General features: G+C 42.5%; 1 protein-coding gene across 1 annotated transcript; it reads right to left on the bottom strand.

The window, feature by feature from the left end:
- Nucleotides 1-768: 768 nt before the first annotated feature.
- CDC5L (cell division cycle 5 like) lies at nt 769-25,184 on the bottom strand. The gene is made up of 16 exons (XM_081906171.1): nt 25,026-25,184; nt 23,447-23,550; nt 21,669-21,830; nt 20,537-20,664; nt 19,497-19,596; nt 18,267-18,485; nt 16,582-16,726; nt 15,833-16,021; nt 14,029-14,177; nt 13,620-13,782; nt 12,649-12,813; nt 12,475-12,555; nt 11,757-12,002; nt 9,235-9,432; nt 1,714-1,926; nt 769-1,344 (listed from the first exon to the last, which is right to left on the bottom strand). The coding sequence occupies exons 1-16, from the start codon at nt 25,068-25,070 to the stop codon at nt 1,240-1,242; spliced, it is 2,412 nt and encodes an 803-aa protein (XP_081762297.1). The 5' UTR covers nt 25,071-25,184; the 3' UTR covers nt 769-1,239.
- Between the last annotated feature and the right edge of the window lie 452 nt (nt 25,185-25,636).

Raw genomic sequence — 25,636 nt, 5'->3', positions numbered from 1 at the left:
TGTATTTCATGTTCGTGTAAATGGAGATAAGTTGGTAGCACCCTCACCAGGTCTCCCGCAGAAACAAAGCCTCCTGTATCTATGGGATTTCCCTGGTGCCCCAAGGAGGGTTGACTTCCCTATTGGTTAGTTTTCCTCTAACCACACTCAAACATTTTTCCTGAATCTCTAAAGATAACGACTACTGACACCAATTAAAAGGAGACTTGTGGCATGACTGACATAAAATGTGAGACAAGAACCCAACTGCTTATTGGCAGAATCTTTCTGGAAGTTTTCCTGAGCAAGCAGTGGAGTGTGGTGAAATTTTTTGCAAGGGAACCATTAGGGCCAGAGGCACCAGTTTGCAAGGGTGATTTGTTTTTGTGGGGGACGACGTTGCACGTGTGATGTTGCGACGTCACGCATGTAAGCACTGAGACTTCCTCCCTAAGCCGAGCAGAAACTTCCCAGGCTTTGGGAAGGAGACACCAGAGGAAGATTTAGGGGACTAGCCTAAACCCCCAGCCCACTCACCACACATCCCGGGGAGCAAGGCTCCTTGGAATGGATGGGAGCTACAGTAAGCAATGTGATACTTTTGTGCTGCACACTTTCCTTTCATGGCACAAAGGGCTTGTGCAGGAACGCTTCCCAGTGAATTCTTCCCTTTGCCATCTTTGGAACTGACTTATTTCTCACCTTGCCAGTCTTTTTGGCTTTCAGGGCACATTCTTTACATAAATAAATATTGTGTTACAGGCAAATAATTTCAGATTCCATTCAAGCTACTGGACATAAACACAGTTTAATACATTGCTTTACACCCCAAATTCACAGTACATAGCCGCTGGCACACAGACGAAAGTGTTTGGTTCTTGTGGATCATAGCAATGGTAAAATAACAATTTAGCAAATGATGTGATTTAAAAGAATCTGCTGGTTTTTCCTTTTAATATCAGAATATCAGTTTGTAAAGGGTCAAAAATGTGGATGTGATCAGCAAAGATCATCACATAACCAATCCTAGGTGCTGGAATTTCTACCCTGGGCAGCACCCCTTAGTGCCTGTCAATTATCCTCTCTGTATATGTTTCAATCCACCTCTCCCTCATAAGATGCATGGCCTTCAGTCTTACGTAAAACACAAAATGGATTTGGGACCCAATTTGCTTATGTCTGATTTGAGACACAGGAGGCAAAACCTATCTATTGCATTTGAGAAATGTTACAAAACATGGCTTAAGCAAGATGTGTGACTTAATATTTTGACTGAAAAGCTTCCTTGTCCAGCATGAACTCTGCAAATCTCTGCTGAAGTTCTTTCTCTCGTTCCTGTTGCCGCTGAACATCTTCCTTTAGACACTGTAACAATAAGAATGGTCAGCTGATAAAAAGGACCCAGAAGTAGCAGAATGCAAATTATTATATGAGCAGGGAGTCTCAGATTATGCAACACAAGCACACATCCCATAACGTTCCCATGATTTATGTTAGAGAAGCTCATGCAACTCTGTGGATAGGATCAACTGTTTAAAGAAAAGGAAAAAAAAAGACTCCTGATGACATGGTGATAAGCAACACAAAATCATCTAAATAAAATGGACTAAAGTAATATACTATTTTTTAAATGCTGATTTTCTACTCTACTTTTTCTAATAAAATTACATGACTTAACACAACTTTTGCCACCTTCCTTCTTTCTAGAAGGCCAACAAAATTTCATGACTTTACCTCTAATCTCCTAGGAATAGCAGCATCTTCATGTTTCTTTAATTCCTCGAATGTGCGCAATTCAAGATGAGCTTGTTCAATTTGATCCCACAAGTCATTTAATTGCTTTATGAGCCCCATCGCTCGAGACTGATAACCACCAAGCAATATCTTCAGTTTTTTCTCCATCTTGGCAGCCCTCTTAGCTTCTGTAGTCATGTGACCTCTGTTAATCTATTGAAGAAATACAGCCTGCATATTATTCACGGAGCAAAACTGCGCTAACAGTTACATTTCTGAAATGTATTCTGTCATGAGCTGTGGAGCTGTAATTCAGGAACAGAAGAAATGTAACACTATAAAACATTTTGCCTCTAGTACAGGAAAGTATAAATAAAGACTTTTCTGTTACACTGGAGCAGAGGTCAGCAACCTTTTTCAGCCGTGGGCTGGTCCACTGTCCCTCAGACCATGTGGTGGGCTGGACTATATTTTGGGGGGGAAATATGAACAAATTCCTCTGCCCCACAAATAACCCAGAGATGCATTTTAAATAAAAGAACAAATTCTACTCATGTTAAAACACCAGGCAGACCCCACAAATAACCCAGAGATGCATTTTAAATAAAAGGGCACATTCTACTCATGTACAAACTGATTCCCAGACCGCCTGCGGGCCGGATTTAGAAGGTGATTGGGCCGCACCCGGCCCCTGGGCCTTAGGTTGCCTACCCCTGCACTGGTGGATCTGTTAGGGAGATAGGTTTGGATTTAAGGAGTTTGGATGTAAGGCTCTCGGGAGTTTGAGAAGTGACACACAACAGATAGCAGAGGCACAAAACAACAGCAAGGGGAAAACAGAACACGACACTGGATGGGTAGCTGAAAACCATAAAGACAAGAAGGAAATACTAGATACATCATTCAGGGAGCTGAAGTTCCCCCAACACAGAATGGCTGCTACTTGGGAGTCTGCTTGAAATTGCATCCATATGACACTGCTTCACACAGCAAGCAATTAGCATACAGTTGCTTGCCAAATGGGTGGGATGCTCCCCTATGGTCTTCTGAATACTGCTGCAAAAGAAGCCCTTTTAATGCCACCAGTTGATCAAACATGATCAAATACGGACCAGGAGAGGTACAGAATTCAGCATCTTTATTAAAATGGCACATGGACTTGCTTCTTTTTAAAGGCTATGGGAAAGCATTGTGCAAAACATATCAAGTAATTGATAAAAATTAAGTATTTCAGAAATTAAATAACATTTGGATATTAAAATATTATGGTAAACCACAGTTAGAAGAGTATATTTAATATTTCCTTTTTTATTCTTCCTTGGAGCAGCACACTGCAACTAATATACCACCAATTTTTTGACAGTACAGTACATTTTCCACTATGCTATTTTTTCAGATTTTGTAAAATTTAAAAATATATTGTTTCATAAAATTAGTGTCATCATGAATGAATAAAATTCAAAACAAACTGGGCAACTGGAATGGATACAATACCAGAGAAATCTAAAATCTAAAGTTAAATTAACTTTTTCAGATCACTCGCTCTAAGAAGGACATTTTCTTACATACACAACTCTTCAGGCATGCTTAGTTAGTATTTTAACAGTTTTGCTGTGGGCCTAAATTTTGTTTCATAAAATCTGAATAATGTAAGCAAAGTGTATGCAACTATGCTGCCATCTCTCAAAATATTTACAAGTATTTCAATAAGAAAAATTTCCAAGTAAATCTTTGAATTTCTCTAATTATCACATTTATAATTGATAAACCATTGAATATAACTTTTTAACCATTTACTTTTTAAATTTATGAATATTTCAGTTCAACTACTTTTGGCTGTTAGAAAAACTGTTGAGGTATTTACACAGCCTATATTAACATAGTAGCTTTGTTTACTGAGTATGTCAGATAAGGGCAGTGGAAAAATTTCCAGTTCTGGAACACTCACATCACTTAACTGCTGAATCCTCCTTGCTAATTATAATTTGAACACTTTAAACTGGTCGATTAAATGCTACAACTGTAGCTTTACTCCCTGATCACTGTAAACACCTTTTTCCACTGGAAACATTGGAAATCTTGGGGAATGCCTAAAAGAACCTCCCCTGCAAAATATGCAGTATGAGGAATTTTTATTTAAGACAATCTACAGCCTTAGGAAATGATAATCACTCCACTGAATCAAAGCTGGAAGGGACCTCGAGAGGTAGTCTAATGCATTCTTCTCCAGACACAGGAAATTTACAACTGAAGCCAGGGAGCATCGTGGATAAAGTGATGCAGGCATTCCCCTGTTCCTGGTTTGGCAGCCATACTCATTTCCACAATGAGATAGAAAAGGAAATCAGATTACAGATATTCAGAGTTCCTCTAGGGACCACAAACAACTGGGAGAGGCCTACCAGCTGTCCACAGGCCTTGTGTGTGCAACCTGCCCTACAAAAACACTTTCATACTTATCTGACTGGTGAAGCTGTATTTATGATTATAAACTGCAGCAATTTAAATAGAGCTTTTCATTTAAACAGTGGAGAAAATATGAACAAAATTGAGTAGTTCAGTGCAAGACATTTTTACCAACTTCTTATTCCATTTAGATAGCCAGCACCTCCAGGGAATTTCTGAACACTAAAGGAATCAGAGAATTGGAAGGGACACTGGAAGGTGCAAATGCATTTGCAAAAAGGTGTTGTACAGCACTGAACAGCCTGCAAACTTTAAAACATCTAAAAATAATAAATACTTCCAAGTGTGAGAGGAATAAGCAAGAGGAAACTGAAATATGGTATCAAGGTTTTACTTCCTGTGATCAGTCATTTCCTCCTCCTGTCTGAGATAAGGTGAGGCTCTTCCCTGAAACAGAACCTTTGTGATTCTTTCAAAAACATACCAGTAAGACCTTCCCTAGAGAGATGGGAAGCATTCAAATTCTTACACTCTCACACACAGAATCCATGTCTCTCTATATTACAGTCCTACATTAATGCCACACAGTAGTTTTGTCTTTTGCTCAACTGCCTCTGTCTAGGTAGTTGCCTTGGTGCAGCCTTGCAATGGCCTGGGGCCACCAAGGGACCACCAAGCAGGTTGCCTGGGAGAGCAAGTTGCTTTTTGGTGTTAGTGTAGACAGGTACAAGCCAAAAGCTATTTATTGACTAGGGCAATATTCAATACTGAGATGCTCTCCTGCCTTGGTGTTAAAACGAGGAGAGGGGAAAGGGAAACAACACTTTACAGGAAATAGGTTGCGGTTTCCACAATGGGAAAGGTTAGAGCAAAGCAGGGATGGTGCAACACTGAGGCAGAAAGGGACAAGAAAAATAACAGCAGAACTTTGAGTAGTGAGAAGGGAGAGCAGTTGTTCAAAAATAGTTTTAGCAAGAAATAGAAGAGAGACGTACAACATAGAAGTCAAGGTCTAAAAGCTTACATGGGCACAATGGAGCCTTTCCTACTTCCCTTCTTGCTCTACTCAAAGTTCTCCTGTTGTTTAACTGGTGTGCGCCCAGGGGGCTGAAGCATGGGGTGCAAAAGGGAAGCTCCAGGGGGCTAACATGGGGGTGGGGGGTGGGAGGGAACTGGCGAGCTGGTCCCAATACTTTATTTATAATGCTCTATTCGAAAATGTACTCCAAGACATTACTGCCTTTTGCTTACGAAGTGTATACTAATAGTTCCTTCTCTCTTCATTACTAATCCCCTATCAAATCTAACCTATGTATGCTGTACTTATCCAAGCAGCAATATATTTCAAATTGCATGGAATGGAGAAGTGACTGCATTTGGAATATTAAATGTAACTGATTCAATTTGTCTGGCATTATAGATGCATGTTTTGAATATTTATAAGGTAAAGCATGCAACTGATATGATAAAACCCATCATAATAAAAATAAAAATATTTGGACACGGTCAATCAGCAGTATAGAATTTCTCTTGTAATGTTTGTAGAAAGACTGAATTCTAAGTTCTAAAATGGAAGAAAACAACATTTTTAACATTTTCAAAGGACCTCCTCCCGACTGTAAGAAAAAACGTTTTCAACCGATATGCAGTATTCTAAAGTCAACCTTTCAATAAACGAGCTAATGGGTTGTATCCAACAAAATCATCCCTTGTGCGCAAGAGGCACCCCCCCCCGAACCCCCTCTGCTTCAGAGAGCTGAAAAAACCTCCAGAAACTGAGGGGGGCTCACAAGGGGAGGAGAGGGGAGGAAAGTTCCATTGTGGAAGTGGAAGTTGTTGCATGCACGGGACAACTTTGTTGGATACAATCAAATGTCTTGAATAGCTTACATCTGAAATAAGGGCAGAATAATAAATAGGTAATTTAATAATAATAATCAAAATTTATTTATTTATACCCCACCCATCTGGCTGGGTTTCCCCACTCTGGACTGCTCCCAACAGATTAAAAACACAAGAAAACATCAAACATTAAAAACTTCCCTAAACAGGGCTGCCTTCGATTGTATTCTAAAAGTGAGATGCTTGTTTATTTCCTTGCCACCGGATGGGAGCCACTACCAAGAAGGCCCTCTGCCTGGTTCCCTGTGACTTGGCTTCTCACAGCGAGGGAACCGGCGCTGGACTTCAGTGTTCGGGCTGAACGATGGGGGTGGACATGCTCCTTCAGGTATACTGGGCCTTTGAGGCCGTTTAGGGCTTTAAAGGTCAGCACCAACACTTTGAATTGTGCTCGGAAACGTACTGGGAGCCAATATAGGTCTTATATGATCCCGGCAGCCACTCCCAGTCATCAGTCTAGCTGCTGCATTCTGGATTAATTGTAGTTTCCGGGTCACCTTCAAAGGTAGCCCCACATAGAGCGTGTTGCAGTAGTCCAAGCGGGAGATAACTAGAGCATGCACCACTCTGGCGAGACAGTTCACAGGCAGGTAGTCTCAGCGTGCGTACCAGATGGAGCTGGTAGACAGCTGCCCTGGATGCAGAATTGACCTACACCTCCATGGACAGCTGTGAGTCCAAAATGACTCCCAGGCTGCACACACGCTCCTTCAGGGGTACACTTGCCCCATTCAGGACCAGGGATTCCCCCACACCCACCAACATCTTGTCCCCCAAAAACAGTACTTCTGTCTTGTCAGGATTCAACGTTAGCCACCATCCATCCTCCAACCACCTCCAGACACTCATACAGGGCCTTCACTGCCCTCACTGGTTCTGATTTAAAAGAGAGGTAAAGCTGAGTATCATCTGCATACTGATGAACACCCAGCCCAAACCCCCTAATGATCTCTCCCAGCAGCTTCATACAGATATTAAAAAGCATGGGGGAGAGGACAAAACCCGGAGGCACCCCACAAGTGAGGGCCCAGGGGTCTGAACACTCACCCCCCCCCCCACTTTCTGGACACAGCCCAGGAGGAAGGAGCAGAACCACTGTGCTCCCAGCTCCTATAGACGGTCCAGAAGGATGTCATGGTCGATGGTATCAAAGACTGCTGAGAGATCCAGCAGATCTAGGAAACAAGGACCTTTGTCCCTAGCCCGCCGGAGATCATCGACGAGCGTGGCCAAGCCACTTTCAGTTCCATGATGAGGCTTGGATCTTGACTGGAAGGGATCCAAATGGTCCGCCTCCTCCAGGCATGCCTGGAGTTGTTCAGCAACCACCTGCTCAATCACCTTGCCCAAGAATGGAAGATTTGAGACTGGGTGATAGTTGGCCATATTGGCCAGGTCCAAAGATTCTTTTTTAAGAAGCAGTTTAATAACCGCCTCTTTCAGCAGGTCTGGGAAGGCCCCCTCAACAGAGGGAAGCATTCACCACCCTGCAGAGTCCATTGCTAGCCCTGTCCGGCTCGCTTTTATGAGCCAGGATGGGCAAGGATCAAGGAGACAGATGGTTGGTTTCACTAGTCCAGGCAGCCTTGGAGGTAACAGACTAGAAATGGTCCCAAGCAACTTGACTAGACAGGACTCTAGCGCTCTCCCGCCCCGGCCCTGCTCCCACGGTGGAGAATCCAGGCTTCCCCAGCATTGCATCCAACATTGCATCCAAATTCTCCTAAACAGTGAGAGAAATAGTGCTAGGGCTGCAGGGAGAAGTATGAAGGTCTCCTTTTTCTTTAAAAGGATGTACACACAAACAAGACCCTCCACCACGAGCTGAACTCAACCGTATGTCTTTGGAAATGGAAAAAAAAAGTAAAACTGTATAGTGTGCATTTCTCATCACTCCAAGAATGATCTCACACAGCTTACATTTAAACTTTAATAATTATCCTTCTCTGGACTTCTGTATGAAATGCAATATTTATTTTAGCAATTTCATACACACACACACACACACACACACACACAACCTTTTTTTGATGGGTCTTTGTGACATTGGCCAAATAGTGAATCCAGCTAAGATTATGGAATTTCCTCCCCAAATCTATATAATAGGCACTGCAAGCAGTCATATAAACAGAACAGTTCTGTCTTTTTAAAACAGAAAAAACACCATTTTAATCAGTCTTTTAATTGGTGGGGCTCCACAACAAGAGTATTTAAGGTACTATATCATTCCACTCAATAAAAATATTGAGCTGAAGAGTAAATAGGAGAGCGACTGACAGTTCATCTTTCCGTGTCACCAGAAGTATTCCACAGAGCAATGGTGCCTTCTGCTGGCCAACACGGAGTACAAGTTCATTCTAAGACAGAACTAGGCTCCTTGGCCAGGAAAATGAGCCAGCTCTTGGGCCTTTCTTTTCTATTCTACACACAGCACTCATACCCAAGGATGGATCAATCAGGCTATCCTTTACGTTCCCCAAACATTCAGCTCCACATATCTGCCCAACAGTTCCCTTGCCTTTTTGGGGTGAAACTGATGTAGCAAAGATGATCACCATGTAAAGTGTGAAGTAACTTTGAGATGGCACTAGTGCAGATAGTAAGCTTGTGCGACACAATGTATTGCACAGGACTTGTAGGAATCCCCTTCTTGTACTGAACACTTGAATATATAAATATTTTACGTTAACATTGTGTTGCTCTGCCCAACTTTAAACTGACAAAATATTTTTGAAGTGTATGCTGTCAATTTACATTCAACTTCCAGCTCCTCAGCACACAAACACAGAAGCCAGATTTGCCAAAACAGATATGAAACACTGGAATCCATTCAATGCACCCCCTAACCACGAAGCTTAGGCAGAAAGAACTACTACTACTTTCTTCCAGCTATTAGGAGGGCAAGTTGAGGCCCACCTCTAGTCACAAAACTAAGTAGACACAGGATGAGCATAATGTTGGAGCGTATCAGGATACATCAGCATGACCAAGAAGGACCACTTCCTGTTTTTGGATTCAACTTGATTTATCCAGTATATGAATGATGCCAATTAAGGCCAAGTGTCACTAGACGTTTATCTTTAAAAAAATATTTATTTTTTCAGTTCTACAGAATTCCATTGAAATAGCAGTGCCCATGCTTCCAAACACAAGACAGGACACACAGTATAACGTCAGATTAAGCCTGTTTCTCAAAAGGAAATGTATACCAACCTCAAGTCTCTTCTCTAGGGATTCAATTCTGTCTTTTTTACTGGCCAAGTTAGCTCGTGTGTAGCGATTCTGCCCAGGAAGGAACAACACCTGGCTGTAACATTCTTCCCACACTTGATTATAAGCTTCACTTGAAAGCTCTCCATGCCCCATTCCTTGCTTCACCACTTCCATTTCTTGGGCAAGGAGTTCTTCAGCCTGTTTGAAATGAGGGATTAGTTACAACTTCACCTTTCTTGCTGTTCTTGAACTATAAATATAACAATTTACAGGGCAGACTTCTCCATTTGAAGAGCAGCATATTCTATTGTTTGTGTCAACACACCTTACACAGTCACATAAAAAACATAAATCATCAGTGGCACTTTTCCCAGTTTTCACATTGCTTTTGCTGTACAGAATACAGTGGTACCTTGGTTCTCAAACACCTTGGTACTCAAACGCTTTTCGGAAGCCGAACGTCTGATGCGGCTGTCGGCTATTGTTTCCAAGCCACCTGCACCAATCAGAAGCTGCACCTTGGTTTTCGAACATTTCGGAAGTCAAACAGACTTTCGGAATGGATTAAGTTTGGCACTTTTGTTTTTGAGGCTTTTTCAGTTAATTTGTTTTTGTGACTGTGTGAAACCCAGTTCAGCTACTGATTATGTGACTGTGGAAATGGACAAAAGCCCCCCATCCAAACAATGACTATCATCAGTGCAGTTAAGAAAAAAATATTTTTATTTTTATCATCTACAATACTTATTTATTTTATAGTACAGTACATTATTGTTTTCGTTTTACGGATCAATGGTCTCGTTAGATAGTAAAATGTTCATGTTAAATTGCTGTTTTAGGGATTGTTTTTAAAAGTCTGGAACGGATCAATCCGTTTTGAATTACTTTCTATGGGAAAGCGTACCTTGCTTTTTGAATGTTTTGGTTTTGGAACAGACTTCCAGAACAGATTAAGTTTGAGAACCAAGGTATACAAAATGAGTATACACAGAACACCCCTTCTAATTCATTTTGTTGTTGTTTTAAGTAAGCAGTCCGTGTGTGTATTCATAAAGACACTTCCCACATAACAGCACCAACCTACGTGATTCTGGTCTTAGAATTGGTTCATAGAATTGTAAAGTTGGAAGGGATCTCAAGGGTCATCTAGTCCAAACTGATTCAAAACATTTTGGAATCGTGGGCCAATGTGAGGAAGATGAAAGAATGTTCTGTAGAACTCTGTTCAACTTCAAGCATTTGTTCTGTAGAACTTACATTATTTGATACTCAGAGTAGAGAGTAAAGAGTTCATAATCCATGTGGATCTACACTACAAGGCAATTACATAAAGCCACCTTAAATCCAGATTGTGGAATTTTATGTGTAGGTATTCTGGGAACATATTCTAAGATATACACTATTCATTTAGGGTGCCAGTTATTTCTGTAAAGCCTCACCCCAGTAAAGTAGGAATGCACTCAGTCCCTCGTACGCAATAAACATGGTCTTGTCACTGCACATTGCAGGGAAAGATCAGTAATGATGGATACAACTACATTTTGGGCAGCTTGTCTGCCACTACCAATCTTCTCCCCCATTTTTAGCTGTGTTAAATGTAAATGTGAATTAATTATGGAGAACTCAAACTGTAACTACCAGGCTAAATATCAGGTGCTTGTGATCTACTGGGTCTTGGGCAGAGAGGTGTAACATCAGATGCACCACACCACGTAGTTTTTTAGTTCCCTCTTTTCTAATAAAGAGAAACAGAGAGATTGTAGGGAAAGTGAGAACATGTTTAGCAGAGTCAGCATAGCACAGTGGCTAAAATGTTGGACTAGGATCGAGGAGACTTGACCATGAAGCTCACTGAGTGACCTTGGACCAATCACTTGCTCTTTGCCTAACTAAAATGAAAGATGAAAAGAACCATGTACACTGCTTGGAGGAAGAGTGGGATGTAAGTATGATCAACACACCCCACAAATTTATATTGGTTCTATATCATTTGAACTGTAACTGCTTATCCCCTAAACCTCTGGGAATTGTAGCTTTGTGCCTGTGCTAAGAATTCTCTGTTAGAGATCTCTACCCCCAGACACACAACTACTGTTCTCAAGGTTCCTTAGAAAAAATATCTGAAGCATGGACTTTCCCCAAAAAAGGAAGAGGAAGGAAGAGGCACACATATGCTAAAAAAAACCCAAAAATGTGATCCCATTTTTCAAGTTGGAATTATAGTGGGCCCTGGGTTTTAAAAGACTGATAATGATTGCTGTAAACCACCAGAATATAATTCATAAATTTCATCTAAAAAGATTCTAATTGCCATTCAGTGATGTCCTATCGTAAAACTGGGTGTTAAGCAGAGAGAAACTTACTGAAACATCAGTACTCCCAAAGCACTCCCAAAAGTAAGTTTTAGAAATTTTCCAATCAGCTTAAGAAAGAACAGAATTAGAAAGTGTAAACCTTGCAAAATGTAGTACTATGGTAGGCAGAGAGGATAAACAATGCAGAGAAATAGGAGATATATATACCTTTTTGATGTCTTCCTTTGAGTATTTCTCATAAGGATTGTGTTCAAGGTAAGATAGGTGTTCTGTGCTACCAGGTCCAAACCCTGGGACTTTCCCCTTTTTGCCTCCTGGGAGTTCTCCGTAAGGGTGATGCACAAGGTCAAAATGAAGCATGGTAATCATCTCTTTCTTAATCAGCTCTTCGCTCTTCTGTAAATCTGTTAGAGGTGGCTCTACATTTAAGGGTCTCAGGATTGTTTCATTTACCTAATCCAAAAAAACAAGAAGCCAGCCTTTTAAGAGCAGCCACTGCGGCTAGTCATGTAACACGACATATGTGATTCAACTGTTGCATTACATCAAGAGGTGCTCTAGAGTGACAAGACACACATTAAATCCACAGAATTTGACAAAATCAGAAAATAATGTTCTATTGTCTTATTAATTTCATTTAGCATTACAACAGCTTGGCCAGCAACCGGCTTTCCGGAATGGCTATTCTGAAAAGGAAGCGAGGGGTGGTGGACCAGTGCCCTGACCTACACTTCCTACTGGCCAGCAAATCCACATGTCTTAAATGGCATTTTCCCCGCTTCTTAGGGGACAGACTTGGCTCCAGGCCTCCAGTTGCTAATACTGATACTGCAGCTTACAAATATTTATTATTCACCATTTTACTGATAGCATTCCCTCCCCTCAGCTTTCAATTTCATCTTCTTCAGAATTAGGAACAACTTACTTCAGAGGGTCTTGGCAAATCTTTCTGAACTGCTTTGTGCATCCGCTTTAGTGCCTTTATACGCTCCATTTCTCGAATACTCTAGAAAGATATTTAAGACATGAATTAGGTGAAGTTCATGGGAGAAGGACACAGTATGTTACACTGCTTTATAAATCCAATAATTCATTCTACCTGCTTGCGAGCGTCTGCATCAGCTGCATCCTCTATATATGTATCATCTGCATTATGATCTTCGAGTTCCTTTTCCGCATTTTCAGGTAGGACAATCTCAAAGTCATTCTTTGGAGCAGGAAGACCCATCAGTCCTAGACGCAAATTTTCACGGGATTCTCTTTCCTGTTGAATGTTAAAGTAATTTAATACACTAAATGTTCACTTTCCTAAAAACAGCAATAAAGCAAGCAGTCAATTTATTTTTAAGCCTGCCTGGTGATTTCAACTACTTATGGACCAGCTTCGTGTCCTTCCTTTCACACTGGGCTCAGAGTTATGAAATGACTCAATTCTCAAAAGCAATGAAAGGTCTTGACAGGCAATCGTCAACAAATCACTCTGGGATTTGAGGGCGATCACTGTGATTGCTTGCGTCTATTTCTGTGACCACAGTGGCTGCAATCACAGAACTTGAGTTGCTGCCCAAATGATGTCTACAAACGTGTGCACCCACAAAAAGCCACAACTGCTTGCCTTGATATGATCAAGTGCTTATTCTTAACTCCAAATGCACTTCCTTAAATTAGAGAATACTTATATAATCTACTCTGTAAAACTGAGCTGAGGAATTTGTTCTCCCACCTCCACCCCCCGGCAATGTTGTCAACTCCCAAAGTAGTTTGGTGGTGGTGGGGATTTAAGATTAGGAAAATGGGTGCAAAGGAAAAGAAACAGTTAAAATGTATCCCCTTTGCTTGTCACTACTCTAATCAAAACGAGAGCACCCATGCTTTAAAAAAAATGTTTTTAAAAAACCAGGAAATCTAGTCAGTGTTTGTAATTATGTTTGTAAAGATTCAAATGAATTCCTATTTGCTTTTGGAAGATATAATGGCGGTGGATGGATCCATCATCATTTCTGAGAGCCCCCACCTGTGAAATGCAATGGATAAAATTGTGGAAATGAACATAATTTTCTACTTACTTACCATATGTTTTGTATAGGATGGATCACTGTAATCTGCCATTCCCTCCTCAGGATTAATATTTAGTTTATCACGCAAGGGAGTTCTCCCTGGAGTCACACCTACTACCGGTTTAGGAGTCATTCCACTATGAGGAGTCAGCCCTTCAGCTCCATGGGAAGGTGTCCTAGAAAAAAAATATTTGCTCCAATATGAGTGCGGTAGCACAATTTTTGTGCTCATCTTTAACTGTTTAAAGACTACCAGCCTACAAGTCCCTGTTTTGGATTTGGAATTTATAGTCAGCAATTCATCACGGAGAGGAACCTGGGAAAACTGGTGTCCAATACACACACACACACACACCTATTAAAGTAAAAGAAAGTTCAAATGTATCTTTGCCCTTCCCCAACAGCTCAAGTAGATGACTTACCTGAAGGGTGTGGAAAGCACTGTATTTGGCGTCTGAACAACTTGCCTCTGAGGTGTTACTCCAGTGAAGTCACTCTCATGGAGAGGGGTATTCAGACCACCTTTCAAGGGGGTATCAACATTTGTAAGAGCCATCAAATTCTGGGCTTCCTGCATAATAATAGATAGATAGATATAGATAGATAGATAGATAGATAGATAGATAGATAGATAGATAGATAGATAGATATAGATAGATGATAGATAGATAGATGATGTCCATGCCTCCGCCCTGCATCCTTTTGCACAGCTTATAAACAAACCACTCCTGTGGTAACCTCCTGAATCTTCCAATACGTTTTCCTTCGTCCTCACATTAATGAAATCTCTGCTGTTGTTTAAAAGAGCCACTTTCCCCCTTCGTTCTCACTATACTGAAAACTTTTCCCATTCCTCAACTACCTTACAAGAGTGATAAACAAGGCAGAGCCCTCTAATACTTCATACCTGCTTTGTTCAATCTTCTGCTGCCCCAATTATACACTGCCCCTTTCCCCCGTTTCTCCCTTCTCCCTCTCATGCCATACACACCCGTGTTGTGCGACCTGCCTTCTATTTTGCTCCCCTCCCCCATGACTTCATGCAAGCACAGGATGGTGATGAGGCACTGCAAATGCTCTAAATGTGCAATGACAGCCTTAATTTTTTAGGTACCGTATTTTTCGCCCTATAGGACGCAATTTTTCCCCTCCAAAAATGATGGGGAAATGTGTGTGCGTCCTATGGGGCGAATGCAGGCTTTCGCTGAAGCCTCGAGAGTGAGAGGGGTCAGTGCGCACCGACCCCTCTAGCTCTCCAGGAAGCTATCCGCAAGCCTTGGGAGCCCGCGGGAGCTCCCGCTGGGTTCCCAAGGCTTGCGGACAGCCGCCTGCAGCCTGAAACCTGGGGAGCGCAGCAGAGCGCACCCCGGGCTTCGAGCAGCTCTCCGCAAGCCTTGGGAGCCCGGCGCAACTTCCCGCCGGGCTCCCAAGGCTTGCGGACAGCAGCCTGCAGCCCGAAACCCGGGGAACGCAGCGGAGCACGCCCCAGACTTCGGGCTTCGAGCAGCTCTCCGCAAGCCTTGGGAACCCGGCGCGACTTCCCACGGGCTCTCTAGGCTTGCGGGTAGCAGCCTGCTCTGGGGGCTGGGGAAGATTTTTTTTCCCCTTTATTTCCCCCCAAAAAAACTATGGGCCGGTGCGCCCTATGGGGTGAAAAATACGGTATATAGAAAGATATTCCAATGTCAAAAGATACTACCTATTGATGGGTAGGAGGAAAAATAAAACACTTTTTTCCTTCTGCAACTACCAGCAAACCACCAATACCAATCCAATGAGTCAAGGTGCAATTTTTAAAAAGAAACTAAATGTTGCTCAAATATCAACTAACAAAATTGGATGAAAAGTTAGTATTTTGCTTCTTTCAAGTCAAGAATACCAATTCCATTTAGTCATATTGAATATCTAGTATAATGGACTGATAAAAATGTCTTCCACTGACATCCTGGGCTTTGTTCCTCTTGCAGGTAGGAGAAAGGATGGCTTGTTCAGGTTGAAACAAAAGTCTGTCTTTGAGCTTCATCTGCCATCTAGTCTTCCTGCTATGCAGCCACCCGCAAGCTATGTTCCAAGCAGGGGTTGGTAGCTCCCCTTTCCCAACAAGCCATGCAACACAATGGAACAGAGGAGGAAGATTGATTACTTACTTCACTTAACTACAAATAAAATACGAAGCTGCAACGGATACCAGTGCAATGTTAAAATGAAACTATATTTAGGCTTTACCTGTAGGATCCTGTCCTGTGCTGCCGGCGTTTTAGGTGTTCTAAGAGCAATGCTATTGTTGGTAACATTGTATTCTGACAGAAGTGTGCTGGATGCAGAGTTTGTGATCCCAGATTCCTCTGCTGTTTGACGTGCAATCTCACTTGCTTGGCCAACTTTAACTACTTCTTCAAGTTCTGTATCTGAAATCTTAAGAAGAGGAGATAAATCCATACATCGCAATATGACAGGATTCCTAATAAACTGAGAAACACTCAACAATGAAAAGTTGTCTTAACATCAGAAACGCTAGCTGTTAAAATAGTGCCATAGGGACTGCCCTTAGTCAATATACCAACAGGAAAAAGGCAGTTGCTTCAACTGGTCAAGCCTACATCATTTCCCCTCCAACTTAACTGGGGAAAGTGGTACAACTTTTGCTAGTTTTGCAGTGCTAAAAGCATTTCCTACAATACGATGTGTCTGGCACAATGAAATAGTGCTAAAAAGGATGGTGCTTCCAAGAAGACTATGCAAATGAATGGATATAAAGCTACCCTGAGAGACTCTCACTTTGCAAATCTGGGATATGAAAAGGGGCTAAAAAGTAGGAGTCCATGGGCAACATGCATCCGAGGGGGGGGGGGAATGCAGATTATATGTGCACATTTGAGCCTTAATTTCTGAAAAGCCTCATGATTTGGGCACAGCACATGCATCTGCAGTGACTTAAACAAATCACAAGGCGGTGATAGGAACAAGCAACTTACCTGAGGAGCTGGAAGCACCAGCTTGCTTCTTTTTTTCGTGAATTCTGACACGCCACTAGTCTGAAGAATTGCTGAAGGTAAATCAGACTCTTTTTTCCGTTTCAGCTGTTGCCTATCTTTCTTTCGCTCTCTTCCTTCCTTTTCCCTGTTAAAACAGAAGTGCCTCAATTAAGTATCAATGATTGATAATTCAATAAATAGTTCAGAAAGGCGTGGGGTGCTTTATCTATTGCACAAGTGGGGGTTTTTAAAGCCACATCATATTGACAGATGGATAAAGTTTTGTTGTTATTTGTAAGACAACTGTATTAATTTGAAGAGAAAAGTGGCATCAATTTTTAGAATCAATAGAGATCCATCATTAAAATGGCTGGTTTCTCAAGAAGATTTTAAACAACCTGAAAAGCTTGTTGGCATAAAAAGCCTTCTGGACACCTGAAAGCCAAGGTGAGGATGCCTGCTGAAAGTGATCCACAGGATGCAACTGATAACATTACATGCCAGACTTGTGGCTGAGGCCAGTTGGGCCTCTGAAGCGCAGAAAACAACCAGCACTGTGCTGCTTGTAGCATTTTATTGTCTCTGAAGTTTATTGTAGTATGCTTTTATTACGTTTTTATTCCTTTCTATTGTACAGCACCTTGACAAATTATTTCATAAGGTGTCTAATAAAGGGTAATATCCAGTTAGCTATGTTCAAGGTAGACACACTGAATTCCATTGACTGAAGTTACAAAAGTGCACTGATTTCAATGGCTCTACTGTCTACTCCCAAGTTTAACTCAGCAGGATATCAGCCATGACAAAAAAAATTCTTGGTGTATCTGTCCAAGAATGATTAATTTATTGATTAAATCTGGACTTTCATAATTATCCTTACCATTTATCCTAGAGACCTCTATCATATCATTCTTGCAAGCCTTAAAAATACAGTTTCCTTCTGTGAGGTTTTAGGATTAGGTGTCAAGGCTATGTCAACTTACTTATTTAAAATTAAATCTTACTTCTTCTTTTTACCAACAGAGACTCCAGTAACACCAATATTGTCTCAAATCAATATAGTTAATGGTCCAACAGCCATCACAAATAGGACTGCAGATAGAGGACCTCTACGAATCTTTAGATGGAAAAAAAGGAGATGACATACGCCCATCAGTTAAAGAAACATGACTTTTTGCTGTACCACTCTCAGAGATAAGGAGCAGATCTGTGTGAATTATACACTGATGCCTCTGTTTAGAACCAATTATTCTGTGCTACATTTAAAATATTCTCGTTGCAAGATTTGGATTTTGTTGCATGACAACAATTCCTAAATTAAAGGGAAAATGGGAGCAGAGCAATAAAAAAATTAGGAACAGAACAATATTACTGTCCAAGCCACCAAAGTGTCTTCCTTTACCAGCTCCAACTTAAGTTTTCAAACAGCCAACCGAGAAAAGCTAGATATTTTAATGATTTTCATTCCACAAAAACAATAGTTAGAAACTCGGGTTACCTATTAAAAAAGCTAAAACGTTCAAATGCTAAGTCTTGTAAGAATTCACAAAAAGTAAAGATAAGCAACAGTACACAAATGGATGGGATGTGTCATAGCACATACCGTTGGCAACATTATACAAGACTTTGCTCTGTGCCCCTTTTGCCCCATTTAAACGTAACTTTTCAGTCAAGAACCAACTTACGATCTCAGCTCCCCATCCAAGTCTTGTTGCCTTAACTTCCTAAAATCTGCATCCAGGGCCTGGTAGTTTTCTTCTGATGTGTCATAAAAACCTGCAGCGGGTTTCTTCTCAAATGGGATTTCTGCATTGTAGTCTACTCCCCTTTTCTTCTTTCTTTTCTTCTGGATCTCAATCCCTGCAGCTCGAAGTTCTCTCCTCTTCTGGAGGGCAGCAAGGCGCCTGCAAAGGTGTGATAGATTAACACAAATCTGAACAGCTGTTATTAGCTTTGAAAAATAGGCCATTTCTAGAGGAAGCATTAACTGTGGTTTACTGTGCAAAATGTTTGCAGTCCCTACTGAAAATTAGTTCCACACGAGTATTCCTTTATGCTACACACAGCACAAGACATCAGTTTTGAGTCTTGAGATCAAAGTCTCAAAAGGCTTTAACACAAAGTTTCAAGGATCTGCTTGATTTTACTTCTGCTGCTGCCAGATTGCAGAGCGGGGGCGAAGGAAGAGAAGAATCTTTCTTGAACTCCAAATCTGTCAATTTAACAAATCATCCCGAGTTTCTGGACTTCTCATAAAGAATGCCTGAAAATTCAGAAACTATTAAGAAAGGTGCATGGTTTGCAAGCAATTAAAACAGCTTCTTGTTTATTTCTTGCGCCTGAATCCAAATCTTACACTTCAGGCTTTTATCCTCGCAACTCTGCAAGACTGGTCAGATTGAGAAATATTTACTTGCACCAAACCACACCTTGAGCTTCATCGCCAGTGCTGAACTGAACCTGGATTTCACCCATCAAAGCTCAGCATTTGAGCTGCTTAAAGTTTATTATTTATAGTCATTTTAATACTTAGAACAGGTAACTAGCAGCATCAATAAAACCTGGTGACATGAGTCATTAATAAAAGGGGAGAGGAAAATAGGTGGGAAACACAGGAGCACTGCCTTGAGATTCGAGATCCCATCTCAATCTTAGCCCAATATTTATTTATTTATTTTCCCAACATTAGACTCCAACAGATAGAAAACAAACCATGTGCCAAGCATGACTGTTATCATCTTAGGGAGAGATGCATAATCTGACAGTGTTTGTGCAACTGAATTAGGGGTTGCAAGGAGTAGAATTAACCATTCTGCTGCCCTCTTATGACAAGACAGCTATTCCATCCCTTGGAGAAGCGTCCTGCCTGGACTGGAGCTCTGCCAATTAACAGTTTTAGCTGAGTCAAGTAATACCTCGCTTCTTCCAGCTGCTTCTCTCTTGCCTTCCTTTTGGCTTTCTTTCCCTGAGTGTTCGCCAAGCGAGCTCTAGCTTCAGAAAGCATCTCGAGTTCATCTGCAAAAGGAATGTACACAGTTCACACACTCTTCTGCCTTTTCTGAATGTGTTCAAAACATGATTTAGGCCAACAGGAGTCTCTATTGTTATCTCTTGCATGAATACAAGGAAAAAAATATTCTATTTCCATAGGTTTTTAAAAAGTGTAATCAACAAGTTTCTTCCTATATTACTGTGGTTTCAATCCTATGCACACATATTGTTAAAATGATGGACCATGTCCACCAACAGTTTGTATATTATGACTTTTTCTTTAACGTGATAGCAATAAAATTTATTTCTTCCTATCAAACTGGAGTCACTTCAAAGTTAATTAATTAATTTCCAGGCAGAACTTTAAGGGGGATCCTTTGGAAAAACCTCCAGCCTGCAGACCTAATCCAGTCTGCAATACCTCTTTACATGCCCCTCAGCACTCTCTTCAAGGCTTGCCCTTTATCACTTGGCCATGCCCTTTTCCCAAGTGAACTAGCCATGCAGTTAAATATCTCTTCCTGTAAGGCCAGTTTACTTCATTCCCCAAGAAGCGGAAATGAAACAAATGGTTGGCTTGCTACATTTCATCTCTGAAAAGGAATGCTTTCTCAGCACACACGAGTGATCAGGCCATGCAGGAGTGATGTTTTATATCTCTGTGCAGCTTTAGTCTGTGAGCTAGAAAAGGGGAACTCTTTTTCTTTGCAAAGATGAAACACAAGCCAAGCTCTATTCATGCGTACATGGTGTGTCTGTGTTTGTGAGAGACAAATAATGTGATATATGCTAACAGAATTCTGTGCTTGGGGAAAGATTATTCAGCCTTGCAATAAGCTGACTGAAACCATAAAACAATTGATGGGCTAATGATGGAAAGTCACAAAAGGAAGGGATTGTGCTATATAATGAACGTGTCAAAGGATGGAGTGGGGACAAATTCATAAAACTGTTTCAAGCATACCCTCATCCATATCAATAGGGTCTGGTCTGGCTGGCTTGGTTTCTGGGTTTGGGTCAATTTCTCCGGGTTTAAGTTTTCGAGGATCATCAGCAGTTTCTTCCTCATTGTCTCTTTGAGCAGCCTTATCCCTGAAAAGATAACATGTAGAAGAAGTGCAAAAATATGAAGCAAATATATAGCAATATAAGACATTGAATGGACTTAAGTTATCCATATCTATTGATATCAGCGGTTCTCCTCTCAGTATGAATTAGTTGGATACAAACCAAAGACAATACAACCAACCCAAAGAAAATCAGGAGCTATCAACATGGTGCCCACCAGTACTTCCTATGGCACTACCAAAAAGCCTCAGTAAACATCCCCTCAAAAATCCAGAATGCAGTTCCTGCTCACCCACCCACTCCTATATTGAGCACGACCTCCTTAAACATGTTCACATTTCATGGATGCCAGGACTGAACACCCATCTTTCCATCTGTTCTGAACAGAAGAGAGGTGCAAAAAGTTTGTGAGTGTGCAGGTGACTGATACAGTCACTTTCTTACTTCATTGATGGGACAGGCATTTTGTGATGCCCTATCTCTTTCTGCTTTTTAAGAGATGGCAGCAATGGGTCATGCCCCACAGCTGTCATTTTGAGTTTGCTGCCCATGTTTGTATTTGATGCTGTACACAGAATGGAAGATGGCAGGATCCCCAAGGACGTGCTCCACGGGGAGCTGGCTTCCAGTACCAGGCCCGCTGACAGACCAAAGATGTCTGCAAACATGAAATGAAGGCTGGCTACATTAACCCCATCATATGGGAATCCCTTGCAGATTATCAGAGTGTCTGGAGACAGAAAGTCAAGTCATGCATATGGTGCATCTGCAGCAGCACAACAGGACACCTTCATCTGCCCCAGCCGCAACAAACCATGTCTCTCCTGTAACGGTCTCTACAGCCACAGCAAGAACTGTAACCCTCTAACGGGTTGACTTCACCCCCAAAGGTACACTCCTCAATTGTCTCTGGATGCAAACAACAACTCTTAAACACCTAAAAGCTTTCTTCCGAAATCCTGAGTTAGTTCTGTAACTAGGTCTCTCAGTATCAAAAGCTAACTTCATTACAGAGCAGAATTACTCACAGGAGAAATTCATAGTGTTCCAAGCACTGGGCAGCTGTTCTCCCAATAATTGGTGCGATTGTCCTCCACTGGGTTGGCATAAGTTTGGCCAAATGCAACAACTTCTCCTCTTCTTCTCGTGACCATTCTGTTTTCTTGATACTTGGGTCCAGCCACTCATACCTTGTTCAAAATAATAAAAATGAGATTTTTTTCAAGATACTGTTAACACGATTGAACACCTATAAATTAGCTCCACAGAGGATTTCACATAGCCTTTCTTGAATCTGCTATAGTATATAGATACATAAAGAAAATGAAAATAGTCCCAATTTTGCCAACTTTATTTCTCATAATTACTGCATCTATAAAGCTAGTATATAGGCTACTTTCAAAATATGAACTGTAATCTACACTGAAAAACTAACATGGCCCAGGCCAATTAAAAAATGCCCTAAGCCAGAGGTTTCCAACCTTTTTGAGTCCACGGCTCCCTTAACCAACTACCAGTATTTTTTTGCTCCATAAGACACACCTGACCATAAGACCTAGTTTTAGAGGAAAACAAGAAAAAAAATATTCTGCACAGAGCATGTAAGCGGCTCTCGTCGTAAAGCACGGCGATGCTGGAGCAAGAAGAGGAAGGGGAGACACCAGGACAGGTGCTTTGCTTGCTTTCCCGCGAGGCGAGAGGAGAGGCGGACAGGAGCCATGGCTCCGGCTGCGGAGGCAACCCTCAGCTTGTGACTGCAGCAGCAGCCGAGGGATCCCTCTGCCGTGCAGTGCATTCGCTCCATAAGACGCACAGACATTTCCCCTTACTTTTTAGGAGGAAAAAAGTGTGTCTTATGGAGCAAAAAATATGGTACATTCTTTCTGCAGGACCCCTGTGGGGCTCAGGAGTCCAGTTATGTCACCCCTTGCCTGCAGACCTGGCAGCCTCACACACTTTTTCGAACACCCTCCCTAGTGGAGTGTTACCTCAGCATCCTTTTCTCTCCCCTCTCCTTGAGGGTCCTCTGGGCAGCTGCTGCTGCTGCTGTCCCTGGCTCTGAGTTGCTGCCCCACCACCCAAAAGAGAGGTGCCTCCCAGTGGCACCATTCGCCTGCAGAGCTTATAGCCACGGCTGCTGCAATAAACAGATGTGCCAGCCTTTGGGAGGCAGAGAAGCAAGAGGGCATCAGAGGAGGGAGGGACGGAAAGAGGGACAGAGGCCACTGTTGCCCACAGGACCCCTGACCATCATTCAAGGCACCCCAGGGTGCCATGGCACAATGGCTGAAAATCACTGACCTAAGCAGTCATATATCAGTTGATATGACAAAATTAGGATACACCTGACAACACATTACATACTTGTGGTTACTCTCCCCCAAACTATAATATGAGCTGGAAAGTTCCACTTGAAATTTGTTTGATAATGTAGCTGAACTCTGTAAGCTCCATCTTACAAAATACACAACTTAAAAAAGCCACTCTTGTAAGAAGAATATCAAAGAATGTAAGCCGCTAAAAGTAAAGCATGAATCAGTATTAATGCAGGAAAATTTATCTCACTTGGATTTCACTTAGCCTCTGGATATATTTGTGTGGTCCTTCTCTGCACAGAAACAATTACTGTACACAAATTTTCTTATTTTGATTGCAGAATTAGGATGTCTGTGGAGTATTGTGCAGGAATTTCTGACACATACAATATGTAGTCCCCACTTCACCTGCCTTGACTTGATAAACTCTGATGAAGTTTCCCAATAACAACGTATCAAAATTCCCCCATAGGTTATTTTCTGGTACCTACCATCTGGCTTTGCACTGCTTTGCTGATTTTCTGTGTAATAAAGAGGCAATACGAGACCATTGGTTTTTGCCATATTTCATTACAGCTGCTTTAAGAATTTCATCCTTAAAACGAAAAGAGAATAAAAATGTATTAGGCATTACAACAATACCCTATGCAAAAAAAGGCAAGGCAAGCTTTTTTCATCCCAACAATGATGCTAAAAGAATGCATCCCAGGGGAAAAACTTTTACGGCTGCTACTAGAGTAGGCACAACTCATTCAGGCTGAGTAAGAGAATTCCATCACAAGACTGCACAAACAGCTAAAGATAAGATAAACTCCAGTATTTGGGGTTTTTTATTGAAGACTAATGACAGTGTGTCCAGGAACTGCACACATGGATTTAGTATGTCAAAGCCTGCAAAACTGAGTAAAGCATAGGAATAATAGAAAGTTGTGTTTTAAATGTCCCCTGAGTGCCATAGCCTGCTTACTATGACTACAACCACGAGCAAAAGGTCCATGCACTTATCTGTGCCTACAAATATGGGGCTTGTTTAGGATGTTGTTGTTTAGTCGTCTTAGTCGTGTTCAACTCTCCGTGATGCCATGAACCAAAGCATGCCTTGGAAACTCACTTTCTTCTCAAAGCTTCTCCTTTTTTATGTCCATGGAATTTTCTTGGCAAAATACTGGAGTGGCTTGCCAGTTCCTTCACCATGTTTAGGATGTACACACACTATTTCTCCCCAGCTAGAGTTACTTCATGTAACTGCTTCTCATTCTGGGTATGGAGAGGTTTAAAAGACAATAGTGCCATCCTGTATATCAGATATGGGAAGCTTTGGCTCCCCAGATGTTGAACTGCAGCTGCCGTCAGCTGCAAAAAGCCTGATCACCAGCCAGGGGTGATGGGAGTTGCAGTTCAGCAACATCTGAAAAGCCAAACCTGGCACATCCCTTAAAAACTGATCCCCAGCCATCCCCACCCAGTTCTTTCTACCTTTTGACAGAGACATTTTAAATTGCTACCAAGCACTCCAGGACCCCAGGGTGAAGGGCAGGCATCCAAACGAAACAATGGAAAGCAAAATCCAACAAAGGGAAAGTCTTGCCCGCAAAGCCCATATAGAAACTTTTCATTCTGGGGCGCTAAGTTCCAAGGGGAGGAGGGGCGTGCCAGCTCCTACGCATCGGGAGGATTCACAGCAAGAGGAGAAAAAGTGGGTGCGAGGCAGCTACAGACACTAACATGTATTTATTGGTCGGATAAGACTGTGCCTCTTGAAACCTTTGCATTGCTTCCTTTTAAAAAAATGTTATTTTTTAAACGTTTATTAGGCGCCATCGCCTCCTACGCAGAGACAGACGGACAGAGAGAGAGAGAGAGAGAGAGAGAGAGAGAGAGAGAGAGAGAGAGAGAGAGAGAGAGAGAGAGAGACACACACAGAGTGCGCTGCTGGTGCGCAGGCGCCGTAGCCCACTTGGCGCAGGCGCACTGCTCCCCACCCGCTCGCCTCAGAGGGGCCTCCGGAGAGCGAAGGGACGGCGGCGCACGGGGCGGGGGGGGCGAGGCGAGGGGAGCCGCGCCACCTACCTCCGTGTTTCGCCACACGCCCCCCTTGATCATGATCCGCGGCATCTTGGCGGCGGGAGGGGAAGCGGCAGCCGGCGGCGAGGAAGAGGCGCGTCAGGTCGCGGCCCCTCGGCGCGAGGCGGGTGCAGGAGGGCACTGCGCATGCGCAGCCTTGGACTAGCGGAACGCCGCCTGCCAGCGGGATCGAACTCCCCTTCTGGTTGGAGGAGGAGGAGGAAGGAGGCGGTGCTCTCTCGGGTTTCCGGCGGCGCTTGCGGCGGGGCCTTCCTTCACCGGGGGGGGGTGTGCGCGCATGCGCCTTTGAAGCCGCTCGCGAGGCAGGAAGCTTCCGGGTTCCTTGAAAGCTTTTCCCAAAGCGGAAGTGAGAGTTGCCCTTAGATTATGAGAGAGCGACTTCCGGGATTTCAGGGTCGGATTCTGTTTAGGCTCTTCCTCTCCCGGGCCCTGGGGAGCAGATTCCTCGGGGATGAGGCCCCTTCGCCCCCCCCAGAGCTGAGGGGGCGCCCTCCCTGTGGGACGCCCCCCCCCGGTGCCAGGGAGATGAACACCTTGTGCCTCCAGCTGGTTTTGGACTACAATTCCCATCATCCCTTGCCACTGGTCTTGCTAGT

Source organism: Podarcis melisellensis (genome assembly GCF_964234715.1).
Source record: "Podarcis melisellensis genome assembly, chromosome: 3".
NCBI classification, from domain to species: Eukaryota; Metazoa; Chordata; class Lepidosauria; order Squamata; family Lacertidae; genus Podarcis; species Podarcis melisellensis.
Note: the sequence above shows the minus strand (reverse complement) of the source record. Positions and strands in the feature narration are given on the sequence as shown.